This window comes from Perissodus microlepis, chromosome 20, assembly GCF_051167445.1.
Source record: "Perissodus microlepis isolate ML-2025 ecotype Zambia chromosome 20, ASM5116744v1, whole genome shotgun sequence".
NCBI classification, from domain to species: domain Eukaryota; kingdom Metazoa; phylum Chordata; class Actinopteri; order Cichliformes; family Cichlidae; genus Perissodus; species Perissodus microlepis.
This window is the reverse complement of record NC_140480.1, coordinates 34254427-34268510: the sequence shown is the minus strand read 5'-3', so window position 1 is coordinate 34268510 and position 14084 is coordinate 34254427. Positions and strand designations below refer to the sequence as shown.

At 39.3% G+C, this 14084-nt stretch overlaps 1 protein-coding gene across 1 annotated transcript; it reads right to left on the bottom strand.

Annotated features, from left to right (window-relative positions):
- Nucleotides 1-1803: 1803 nt before the first annotated feature.
- On the bottom strand, nt 1804-7222 carry LOC146365028 (macrophage mannose receptor 1-like). Its single transcript, XM_084916202.1, has 6 exons — nt 7191-7222; nt 5733-5928; nt 5246-5465; nt 4799-5134; nt 2932-3029; nt 1804-2126 (listed from the first exon to the last, which is right to left on the bottom strand). Exons 1-6 carry the CDS (start codon nt 7220-7222, stop codon nt 1989-1991), a joined length of 1020 nt encoding a protein of 339 aa, XP_084772328.1. The 3' UTR covers nt 1804-1988.
- Nucleotides 7223-14084: the final 6862 nt, after the last annotated feature.

Genomic DNA, 14084 nt, shown 5'->3' with positions numbered 1-14084 from the left:
TGTGAAACATGCAAGATCAACAGCACACAGTGTGCTTTGAGGCAGCAGCCAAGAAAGGTGTAGTTTGTGTCTGTGAACACCCGTGTGCACACCTGTGTGCATGAGCACACTTTAAAAGGTTTCTCAATGTAATGATCTGCTAGAGGGTGTGGTGAGCCATAGCCTCATCCCCCAGGGCAATGAGCAGACATGGAGAAGACCCGGGCCCCAGACATCCATGGGCCCCCAGAGTGCGAGAGCCCAAGGAGGACCACCGGAGGCGCAAACGTGGCACCCTCCTGGGAAGAACTGAGAAGAGCCCCCAGATGAGGGGTCACCCAGCAGCCACGGAGCAGAGGCCAGAGGGGGCTGCAGTGATGTGCCTGAGGGCTCTGCCGACAGCCAGCTGTGTCAGACTGGACCAAGCCGCAGGCCCAGAGGCCGGAGGCCTGAGGGCACCCCGGCCCCTGGAGGGGGCCCGACCAAGCCACAGGTGCCAGGCCCCACCAAGCAGCCATCAGGAGTGGTCTTAAGGCACAAATGTGCCTTAATGCTCTATCACATGTTAATTCTACACACATACAGTGGGGCATTGTAAGTTCATGGGAGACACTGAACAGACTATGAGACGCCTTTTTTCTTATCTCGGGAGGTTGGAAGAAGGGAGGCAACGGCTAAGTGAAAAGTCGTAATTCTCTCTCTGAAAGGAAGGTTTCAAGGATGAATTGAACTGCAGGTGTAGAGCCACGTGATGTGCTGTGAAATGCCTTTTGTCTCTTTTTTTTGTCTGTTTGTATATAAGACATGAGGGCGGCGGCCATCATTAGAGATCACTTTGGCGTTTGACCAGAGTGCTCTCTCTGCAGCATGTGGTTAAAACTTCCATGACACTGGCAACGAGTCTTTTCCAGAGAGATCTAGTTACTTTGTTTTTCATTTGCTCCTGAATTTCCTTGTAGCGCAGCATGATGTCTGGCTTTTGAAGATATTTTGGTCTACTCCACTGTGTTTAACTGATGTCTTGATTGAGAACAGGTGTGGCAGTAATCAGGCCGTTGTTCCAATTGGACTCAGCTTTCCAAAGATGTGAGACACCACAGTTAATTTATGTTATAATGAAGGGGAGGGAGGCAATCACGTTTTCACACGAGGTCATCCATATGTGTTTGGATTATTTTCCCCTTAATAATAAACACCAGAAACTGCATTTATTTTTACTTGTGTTATCTTTATCTAATATTTAAATTTGTTTGATGATCTGAAGCAAAATGTGCAAAAAAATGAGGAAATGGTGAACAGAGTAAACGTTTTTTCACACCACTGTATACGACAACACCAGCATCAACAGTGAAACACAGAGAACAGAGAGACACAATCAGAGACGCGGGGAAGATAAAATTACAACTAGCACTACAGATGAAATCAAATGTGTGAACACAAGATGTTACAAACACTGAACTCATCAACATATTGTAAAAAGAACCAGAGACTCGGTATCATGAAAACTGGATGAAAATACAATAAACACAAAAATTAAGATTAATAACAATGAAAACAACTAAATAGAAACGATCGTAATGCACACATGCAGGTAATGTTGATTCTGTTCTTTTGGACGCAGCGTTTGGAGTGAGAGAACCGCTTCATTGCTCATCCAGGACACTTCTTCAGGCTCCGAAAGTGTGACGTCCAGATGAATAGAACTAAGTTTCCAGCTCGAAACAGAATCTCAAACTTGAAAATATTAAATACGTTTTCCAAAGTCAAAAACACGACTAATACCCGAAATGACAAACTCTCAAATAAAATCTTTCTTTTTTCTGTTTGTAAAATCATCGGTCTGGGCTTCACATCACAAACGAGTAGCTAAAAACAGCTGTTCCACTTAAAATGTTTGATGTTTAACTTCATGTAGCATCAAATGTGACACCTTTTAAATTGATATAGTCACAAACATTAGACAGTAAAAAATCCTAACAAATTTGAAAAGAACAAAGAATGAAAACTCTTCACAGGCTACTCTTGACTTTTCGAGCTTCCTTCTTTGTTTGCTTCTCATCCTTGTAGAAAACCTCCCCACCTGACTGCGTCCTCCAGCTCAGGCTGATGTCTCCATCGACTCTCTGGTCCTTCAGCTTCTGTTTAAGCTGCAACACAAAAAACATGTTTGCCTAAATATCACTCAGAAAAACGTCTCCAGCTATATCCTGCATATTTTACTCAGCTGATTTGAAGGGATCATATCGTTTAATTAGAATTTAAATATAATTTACACTGAATATACTGCTGTCTTTTTGTGGGCAGTGACATCACAGGCACATAAATTACTTCACTGGAGGGCGATTTGAGGCATGGCACTGTGTTCAGCACACACCCCCACACAGTTTGGCTGAGCAATCATGGCGGCTACTCTAGAGGTGGAGAACTCCTGTAGGTGGCACCAGTGGAGCAATAGATATCCATGTCATACTGCATCTGTGTGCCAGCAGCAGGGAGGAAAGCCCTCCACAGGGTTATTACCACCACTCGGTGCTCTCTACCCGCCCACGCAGACTAAGGTCCTTCCCACCCTGAACCTCTGCCAAACTTCTCAGGACATTAAACACAAAGATAAATAGATTAAAAATGACAGTAATTATAGCTTTTGGTTAAAAACTAAGTGCTGGTGGAAGTTTGCAGTTGTTTAAATAAAGAGTGCATGCAACAAATGTCCATGTGAAATGTGTTGTGTTATCTGTGCTTTTTTTTATAGAATATTTTCTGGTTACTTGTATGTTTGAGCTGGTTTTTCAAAGTTTTTCACTTTGTAGATCATAAAACTGGTTTTGGACATTTTTCAGTTGGGTGTCTACACCACATGTGTAGTTGTAGTTTTGTTTCCAAAATTCAAAACCCAACAGAGTGCTGAAAAAGATGAAAAGGAAACACAAAGTAAAAATCTAAATGATCTGCCTGTTTCAGCATGTCTTCCATCACAGCAGGGTCACTCAGGTCCACACTGGAGTTTTTCACCAGCCCCAGTCTCACTACATGCTTGCTGCGAGCACGTACTTCTGTAAATGAAAGAAAATAATGGTTAGGGTTAGCCGAAGAGGAGCAGAGAGCACACGCTGTTGTTTTTTCACTGAAAGGTGCTATCATCTCCAAACTGTACAAAAGTGGGCATGAAACTCTACATGCATAAAGCCTAATTTACATCATGGAGCCCTGCTCCCCAAAGATGACATAGATGTAACACTGTGAAGCTGGGTTTTAGAAATAAGTAGTTAAAGCTTTTAAAACATGTTTAATGCCCTTTTCTGTCAGTACAGGACCTGACATTACCAGGTTAGCTGGTTGCTGCTAAAAGTCTTACATTAGTTTATATTAGCTAACTAATAGTAACAGGAAAAGTTTTTTGCTTGTCTCAGTTAGTTTTATGTAAAGAACCGAGGATAAACTGCCCACTTTCACTCTGTTTCATAAGCAGTCAGTGGGTTTTTTTGTCGTTTGGCTAGCTGCACTGAAACTGGAGATCCAGCTGTTAGCTGCAATGTTCGGGTTTGCAAAGCACTTTATGAATGAGGACTGTGTGGAGGAGAGCCTTGGAGCCAGTTTACAACAGCACAGGTTACTACATGCACAGCACACCACAAACATAACTGTGTTTCTTGTTCTTTAGATAGCTAAAGTAAACTAATGCAAGTCTACAGACTGCAACCAAACAGCCAACCCTGTGATGTCACGTTACGTACTGACAGAAGATGGCGCTAGACATGGTTTTAACTTTATGCAGCTGAGAGACAGTTGAATCTGTGTCAGTGTTAGATAGATAGATAGATAGATAGATAGATAGATAGATAGATAGATAGATAGATAGATAGATAGATAGATAGATAGATAGATAGATAGATAGATAGATAGATAGATAGATAGATAGATAGATAGATAGATAGATAGATAGATAGATAGATAGATAGATAGATAGATAGATAGATAGATAGATAGATAGATAGATAGATAGATAGATAGATAGATAGATAGATAGATAGATAGATAGATAGATAGATAGATAGATAGATAGATAGATAGATAGATAGATAGATAGATAGATAGATAGATAGATAGATAGATAGATAGATAGATAGATAGATAGATAGATAGATAGATAGATAGATAGATAGATAGATAGATAGATAGATAGATAGATAGATAGATAGATAGATAGATAGATAGATAGATAGATAGATAGATAGATAGATAGATAGATAGATAGATAGATAGATAGATAGATAGATAGATAGATAGATAGATAGATAGATAGATAGATAGATAGATAGATAGATAGATAGATAGATAGATAGATAGATAGATAGATAGATAGATAGATAGATAGATAGATAGATAGATAGATAGATAGATAGATAGATAGATAGATAGATAGATAGATAGATAGATAGATAGATAGATAGATAGATAGATAGATAGATAGATAGATAGATAGATAGATAGATAGATAGATAGATAGATAGATAGATAGATAGATAGATAGATAGATAGATAGATAGATAGATAGATAGATAGATAGATAGATAGATAGATAGATAGATAGATAGATAGATAGATAGATAGATAGATAGATAGATAGATAGATAGATTCATGCACACTTTAAAGGTTTCACTTCCTGGTATTTTGTTACATTTTTCAATGCAGCCTCCAGAACAGTTACTGTACAGGTTTGTCATTTTTGCACAAACAGAGGCACAACAGCGCTGCCATGTCTCTGGAAAGTCGAGCTAAATGACAATACTGACGGGATAGCATAGGCTAGCTTACCACTGTAGCAAACAAATGCTCTCTTATAATCACAGTTCCAATCTTCCCATTTTCCTTCCTTTTCAAAGTATGCTGACACACACATCTCCTTGTGAAAATTGTTGTTTGGTTCTTTTGTCTTCCAGTATCTAAACGAGGAGTTGGATCCATCTATCCACTTCCAGGAGTCTCTGAAAAGGCCGATCCAGGCTTTTTTTCCTGTGGGTATCAGCTCCTTTATCTTCTGGTTCTCTGACATGTTTCTCACACTGGCCAGGTCTGTGTAATTAGCTCTGCAGAAGCTCTGGGCGTCCGTCCATGTCATCGTGTTTTTGATGAAGACAAATGTCACATCTGACTCTGAAAAAGATAGAAACAATAAACATGAAGGCAAATAGAAGCAGAGTCAGGAAAAAAATCACAGAAAAACCCTGTATTTTTGAATGGTTCTGTATTATTTAAAGTCCTCACCTGCGATGTAAATGCAGACTACATTAGAGACGGCATCACAGTCTCTGTCATTCCATACTCCGCTGTCAAACATCTCTGCGCAACATTCAATGCCTTTCTGGTTATTTGGTTCTCCAGGTGACCAATTTCTGAGCTCAGGTTCTCCATCTTTGTAGAAACCTGTGTCGTCCATCGACCACCTCCAGCTGTTCACATCGTTGTACAAGCCGATCCAGGCTCGCTGTGTTTCATTGGGCAAAGGTGTGACATAAAGAACATGAACTCAACTGTTGGCCCAATAATACAAAGTAAATTTTAGCTCTAAGGACTTAAAAGATTTAAAATGTACGAACAAAAAGAATTTTTCTCACACACGAAATACAGAACTTTACTTTACAGGCACCTTCTGATTTTCACATTACAAATTTCATGTGGATACCTTGAGCATCATCTGCACCTTATATAATTATTAAAAACGATGTTAAGGAGAAAAGAAAAGTTTATTTACGTTGCTGTATTCTGAGTATTTCATTTTTTCCAAGTCTGCCATGTTGTTCAGAGTCTTCACATCCTCCATGCTTTCTATTGCAGCCAGGTCTGTGTAATACTGTCTGCAGTGCTGCTGTGCTTCAGTCCAGTTCTTCTGCTCATAAACAAAATGGTACTGACGCTGAGCACTTGAGGAAACAGCCCACAGCCCTGACACAGATGTGAATATTAATTACATGGTGAAAAACAAGCAAAACAAGTCTCTCATCCATTTCAGTCTGCTCGGTCGTGTTGATTATTTAATCAGTACAGCGATTAAAGAATGGTGTGTAGTTAAAATATTATTTATAGTTGTGAAAGTCACCAGATGAAAAAAAAAAATGAAGCTATTTATCTATTGTTAACTAATATTAAGAAAAATAGATTAAAATACTTGCCTGAAACCGCTTTGATGAACAGAAGAAACTTTTCCATCCTCGTCTGTTGCCTGTTTCATGTATGACGGTAAACATGGAGCTGCAAAGTAATAAGGAGGAAAGAATTTGGATCAGATTTGCATGTCATAAAGGGGTAAATGAACTCATTGCCTCAGTCGTTATTTAAATGGAGAGAGGGGGCAGTTTCAATAGTAACCAGAAATTAAAAATGTGAAATTCCAGGTGGAAATTTAAGATGATATAGAAAATAAAATGTGTATGTTGCATGTTCTACTTTTATATTGGCCGTCTTTTTTACATGTGACTTCAAGCTTATGTCCCAGTGGCAGCTGGGTCACAAACTGGGCTTAACATGACTGTGTAGCATTAAGAATTTATACCCAACAGCCTGTGCTGTTCATGTTCTAGAATAAGATCTTCATTTAGAGTGAAGACTTAACACTGGTTAGGCTCCAGGGGACTTTCTGCTTGTTGTAAAGCATTCTTGAGTTTGGGAATGGATGGCCTGGAGGACGTGTTACTATGTAAATAAAAAGATGAAGCACTGGTGCTCACACGTTTACTTTAATCTTAAATTGTGTGTGTTGTAGCAGAGATCTGGCGAGGGAGGAGTGGCTAGCATGTGTCCAGACTGGAAGTTAACTGGATAACTCAGAGGCTAAGCCGGTGAGGAGAACACCAGGTCTTTATTGGCACGACCAATAAGATGTCATCTGTGCACAATGTTCTTCTTCTGCTGTCTGGTTTTCCACCTTTCCAATTTCTGAACTCAGCCTCACTATTTTCATAAGCAGCTGTAAACCTACAGTCCAGTCCAGGATCGCAGCAAGCAGGTGAAACTTTGATCATACTCTCATGAGCCTGTCCTGTCAGTGATTACTCCATGTGTCCAATGAAGACGTGAAGTGTACGAGCATTTGAACTGCCAGTGTCAAAAATATGTTTCAGTTAAACAGAGAGAGTGAATTTACAGATTTGCTCAAGTCCACCGTGTCAGGGTCTTCACATCCTCCATGTTTTCTATGGTGGCCAGCTCCAATGCAGCGGCGATGAACAGAACAAGTTTCTCCATCCTTGTTTGTTCTGCTCGTATATGTCACTGCACACACTCAGATAATGAAGTAACTCAGGAGGTTATACATGAACACGTTAATGTTTACATCATGCAAAGTTATTAAAAGGAGAATATTTGCTTGTGAGGCTATTTTGTGTCATATAACTGATACTGGAGACGCTGTTGGCTGGATGATGTATACCACAAAAATGTATAATTAAATGTGAAATTCTAAGATATTCTCATCAATTATTGAGTCTAAGTCTAGAACTTGAACTCCTTTGTTTTAATCCTCAGACGTCAGAGCAGACTGTGTTAAGGTAACATGGTCACAATTTCCATTGGTCCAGGGTCCATTCCCACCTCAGTGAGTGCAGGGATCTTTGCCTTCCCTACTGTCTGGTTGTCTCAGTTTCTGAACTCAGCCTCACTGCTGTCATAGAAATGTCTGTTTGACATTGATCACCTTCAGCTGTTCGCATCATCGTACAGCCCAAACCAGGCTCGCCTCAGGTGTGCTTCAGTTAGCTAAATAGTAGCTTTGTGATAAGCTCTGAAACTAAAATGGCTTTATTATTACTGAACATCTCATATAGTTTTTCTGATTGGGGGAAAAATTTGTCACTCTAAAATACAGTGGAGCAGTAATAAATGGAAGCATTCAGTTAACGTGCAATGATAGAGATTACATGGCTGTAGGTCTTTTGCTTAAGTCTGTCATGTGTTACGAATTCAAATATTGGGGATGGATGACCTCGTCTGGTGTCTGTTCCTTTCTCTGTAAGAGACAGAAAACCCAAACACCTCTCTGCCTAGCTCTAATAATCTACTGTTGTTATCTACTGACCTTCTGGTGATTCAGAATTGGTTTAGAATATTCAGAATGTCCCAGGGACTTATTCTAATCATATCCTATGTGTGTGTAAGCGTGTTTGCATTTAGCCCTCTGCACTCAAAGTCAATACCTGCAATATATCAGTCCGGACCATCACGCCGGACGAAGCTTATGACCTTCAAAAGACCAAGTGCCAACTCCTTATAAGCACATTTGCAAGGTGTGTAAGAAAATTATTAAAACCACTCATGTGTTTCCTTCCGCCTACTGTCCCACGGTTTCCTCTCCAGTGTGGTACTCAGCTTCTCGTGAACACAGGCATTTTATCTTCTAAACGCTATTCAATTCATTTCAATGATTAATGCTTAAACATGGAAAAATGATTTATGCTTCTCACTGGTTCTCTAAAAAAGTCCGGAGACCTCTTGGGTCACTATTAGCTTAAGCTTTACCATACCTAAGTTCTTAAAACACAAATGAAGTCATAAAAATGTTCATATAACCCTTGTTTGATGTTAAAACCCAACTTCCCCCCCTTTTTTGACACATTCCAATGTGTCAAATCAACGGAGCTAGAAAATTAAAAGAAAAGGTTAGTGACTTGTGATCTGTGTGCATTGCTCCAGTAGGCTCCGCCCGGAGCCAAGAAAAGCATGATATTTGTGTCGTGTAAGTGCGTGCGGCCTTCTATGCTCAAAGTCACTCCAGTCCATAGATCAGCCAGACATCGCGCTGACTGTAGCTCTTAACCCTTATTAACTTGAGCACAACTCTATGAGCAACAAACTGCAATATGTATAAAAATGATCATGGTTACACCTGCAATGAAAGATCATATGATTATCCTGACACCTGTAAATAGAAGATTAACCTGAGGTTATGACAATCACCGGAACACAAATGTTAGTATAATGTCAAAAGCTTCAATAAATCATTAATGCAATGCTTGTTACATGATTCTGATGCAATAATAATGCTGATGCTAAAATAACAGTAAAACACCCCCTTTTATCCCGTTTACAAACTTCACAAATAAACGTTTATCCATGCCTCTTTTGAATTTCATTTCCCCCTGTTTTCCCTCACTGACCACAGCAGGGGAAACTTTGTTTTGATTCAGCCATGAATCCAGCCCACCTGATTCATCACTGAGCCCCATCGCCACTGGCGTCTGACAGGGTGGTGCTGCATATTCTTCCTTTAATGTCTCTATTTTCAATCTGTTAATTAGAGTGCTTAAACATGAAGTAGACTACGTCCACAACAAGTCAATACAGCTGTAAATGTGGCCAATTATCAATCTATTACCAATCAATAATGAAAAATAGCTTCTATTTTATGCATGCTTTTAGTCAACCACTCACCCAGAGGATCTTCAATCCCAGAAAATTCCTTCTCCTCATTTAATAAGTCTGTCCCCCTTCCATGCCCTGGTAACTGGTCCATCCAGAGCCACATCATCTCGAAATATACATACAACAAGCCAAACCACACCTTGGTCACACCAACCTTTTTCCGCCCTGAAGATGTCCAACGCCATCTTAGTCTGGATCAGGGTTCTAATAGATTTGCAATTTTCATTAGTTTTGACTATGATTTAGTTTCGACTTCAGATTTTCAATTTTATGTCAGTTGTAATTAGTTTTTACCAATTGTTTGCTAGTTCAGTCTAGTTTTTATTTTTTGAAAATCCTTAGTTTCAGTTTAGTTTTGATCAGTTTCAGTTATAGTTTAGTTGTGTTTGCAATAATTAAGTGTAACAAAATCCCAGTTTCATCATATCAGTCATGCTCTTCTGCTTATCCTTGGGTATTGAGACTATTAACTCTTGCAGCACCGGGTGTTCGCAATTTTGGTTCAAGTGAATTGATAACGTTTTTGTAGGCAATTGACTCACACAGTTATGTAGATGTCCCAGTCCTGTTGTCTCGGGATGCATCACGCTGCCTTGCCTGGGGTTAGCTTCTGTTTTCTGGGAATGAGGGTTGAGTGGGTGAGCTCTCTGAGGAGAGGGAGTGTGCTCCCCCTTACCTTTTCAAGGTAAGCCAGGTTCGCCTTCTTGTGTGACCTTCTCAAGTGCATTTTAAGGTCTGTGGGATTTTTCCCCTTAGAAGTGTCCCTCATAATTTGTCTCTTTCCACTACATGACACTTGCTTTATCCAAAACACAGTCATATTCAAAGTAATCCCAAATTGGACTCTGGCGCTTTCTCCCGACTTTTCCTGACATGATTCTGCACGTGGACGGAGCAGCAACACAGACGACTCGCCTAACGTGCTGCCACCTGCTGGCATAATGAGACGGCAAGAAAAAAATCTGGAAACTAAACTTCATTTTCACCCATGACTATGGTAGGACACGCACACCTCAATGAAAACTAAACACATTTTTGCTATAAATTCAGTTAATTTTAGTTAGTTTTGTGAACGCTCATTACAGTTTTAGTTAATTTTCCTTTTTTGTTTTTATCTTTATTTCCGTTAACGAAAATGTTTTTTTTTTCTTTCACTTCTAGTTTTCGTTATTTCGTTTGCATGTACTCTATTTGAACAGGGATTGATCAGTGTCAAATGGGATTTTTTTTTAGTGTGTGTCTGTAAATGCAAATCAATTTATTTATTTATTTATTTTTCTGAAAGGCAACTGTTAAACGGGCTCTAACAAATCCACTTTATCGCGTGCTCATAGATTTTCTTTTGTCAGGGTCGCTCACCCAATGTGCTTTATTTAAATTTGTGAATTCTGTCACGCTTATTAGTGGCTCATGATTGCTTAAGGCCTATGTCTGAACTTGACTACAGAGGCAGAGCATCACTCCATCCTTTCAGGGTGAAGGACTCCACTTTCTTTGTGTCAAGGCAGCTCATAATTATCATAATAGCTTTACCTAATCAAGTTATGGTTTACCATCACTTGTGTTATAAGTATGAAGTGTCCTAAATTCATTCAAATTTTGTTTCCAATTCACTTGCAGCAGTTTAGACCGAATTATTAACGATAATAACCTTGCTCTGGACTGTCAAAGGTGACTTTAACGCTGACTGTTCCGACAATTCATTTTATAACATTTCCTTGTCAGATTAGCCAATCTCTGCACACTGGAATGAACATAATCAACATGGTCAATATTTTCCTGCGTGTTATTTCACCATGTTATCGATTCCAGCTCTCCATCCGCATGTGGTTTGGCACATTATATTTATCCAAAACTCCACTCTGTCTCTAAATGTTTTGAAGAATTTTTCAAGCCGGGGGTCAAATTTTGAGAATTTGACCATAAGTGAAAGTTATGGTGTTATCACCCCCTTTTGGGGCTTACCTTTCCCAGTTTTGATGATATTCCTCCCTATTCTTTGCAAGTACCCCCTTTTGGTGGCGAGACACTGTTGGTGTGGTCAAGTGGGTGCTGTAAAAACAAAAGCTCAGGACAGAACAGTCACCAGTCATGTACTCACATACAAAATTAGCATATATTTGATTTCATATTGATCCTCTGAGTGTAATGGTACATTTTAATTTGAATTTATCAAAGCTAAACACAATAATTTTTCCTTGTCTATTTTTCTCTTGTTCTTGTGCAGCACCACCTCTCAGCACATGCCCCTATCGGTTATATCTCTACTTTTCTGAATTATTGACTATTTCAATGAAAGGACCTAAAAGATGGGGACCAGTGTTTATCCTTACATATCTCCATTTTGAGTGTGACAAGTCTATCATTCCCCTGTTATTCATAGACATCAATAGAGGGTTTTTTTTTTTTGCTTTGTGCTTTTTTCCTCTATAAAAGTTAATTGACTTTAACAGTGGGCTGCTATGGTTAATAATAACATGTTCAGTCATGAGTGAAATCAAACCTTTTCTTCAATTTAGCATTTAACCTTTCCAACCATATAATGTGATACATTAATCGAAACACAGCTACTAAAACACAATTTTCTTAATGCAAACCTCAGTAACTCAAAATTAGCCACCAAAGGGTTAAGTCTGCAGTTCACGCTCATGTGAAGCTACAGCCTCCCCCTTTAGTCTCTGTCATCCTTCTGTTCTTGCAAAAACAAATCAAAGCAAGACAAAACATCCACCTTTTTTTTTTTTTTTTTTTATAGGCTGGGTGAATTGTTTGTGGACATTTACTAATCCTAAAGTCGGCACCGTTTTTGTCTCAGTATCAAATCAGTTAAAACTTTTAGTCGTCAGTCCATCACAGTCCAGCCACATGCATACATCCACACACATTCATACCAGAAGTTGCTGAGAATGGAGTCTCACGCGCAACCTATTCGAGCCTCCCTCACCAGCAAGATGACGTCATCATTTTAAAGGAAAACAGTTCCTTGTTTTTTGACTGGATTGACTCGCTGCAATCCTTTTAGGCTCAGGACTTCTCATGTGATCAATGTCCCATATAAGTGAATTTCTCCCAAGCCCATTATAATCATGGAGAAAAATACTTTGCGACTGTTTCCAGTAAGAATATTTTATAGCGCTTTAAAGTTCAAATCTCTCAGGCCTGGATTAAAGAGCTGATTTGTTAAATCAGGAACTCACAAAATACCAAAATATCACCACCGGTGGATCACACCTCTCAGATGTTCTTATTTCAGTGCACTGTAACAAAAGCAAAAACAAACGTAACCAATAAACTACTCCTATAATAACAAATACTGGGGCCCATTGCAAACATGTCCAAGCATAAAACCATCTTTCTCTCTCTTAGAGAAAGAAAACAATCCAAACCTCACTGATAAAATCAACCTAGTGTTAAGTAAAACCCAGAAATCAACTAAAATTCACCAGAAAGTTTTTCTCCCTCCTGGGACAATATTGTGTAGGAATACAGGGACCGTAACTCCTTTTTGCCCTGACAAAAACATGTTGGATCTACTTGATTCAATAGTGGACACTGGTTGCACACAAATGTTTTGCTTTGGCAGAAACTCAAACAACTGAGTTAAATCAACACAACCTTTTCATATTCAGTAAACCTGCATTTTGTGTTCATAAAACACGATTGAAACATGTTCAGATGGAGTAAGTTGAGCTCCTGGAATATTTTAATCCTTCAATTCTGTCAGTTTATTTCAACACTATTCAATAACTTTAATTCAAATTCTACTTGGTCACTTAAATACTACATGTTGTCTTCATATTGCATGCGGTTCAACAAAGTCTAGATCCTGGTTACCATAAAAATTGAATGGGTCTACAACAACTACCATCCTCCTATCTTTATCCTGGTTGCAGCAGGGCTGGGAAATAACCCTGAAGTGATAGGTTGCCAGGCAGGGTACACCCCGGACAGCTGACCAGTCTATCAGATAGAAACAAACAGCCATTCACACTCACATTCATGGATAATTTAGAATCATCAATTAACCTAGCTCTAATAGCTGCATGACTATTCACTGTGGCAGGAAACCAGAACACCCAGAGAGAAACCACTGCAAACTAGCCAGACTGTGGACCTGCACCCAAGACCTTCTTAATGTGGAGCAACAGCACCAACCAGCATGCCAACAATGTAGGAAATACAGGAAAGCTATGATTTCCTGTATTTGATGCAGAATTATTCTGTTCTTGCCCTTGACAGGTTAATTCACAATAAATAGCAATAGCATGCATGTGGTGTGTGTGTCGCTGTCTGCCTCTTATAACTCCAGTGATTTTCCTGTAGTTTGAAATCTTATGCGGTGTTGTGGATTCCGTGAGTTCAGCAGCCAACCACTCTTATTAGATCGTATCGTGTCATCTCAATGAGAACAAATTGAGTTGTTGAATTTCGTACAGAGCTTTAAAGCCTGAGGCAATTGTGTTAAATACACGCGAGATGCTTACGTAAATTCAAGGGGTGGCCCTTTTTTTTTTTTTTTTTTTTTTCCTTGTGTGTTCCTCCTTCAATTAAATCTCCATCACAAAAAATGTGGCGCTCTGAAATAAAACTCACACCGTTAATTCATCATTTTCACTCTGTACCACTGCTCCTTATCAGGCTGTGTGAAGCACAGTAAACAATTCAGTCGAGGCCTTGAGCCATAAACAGA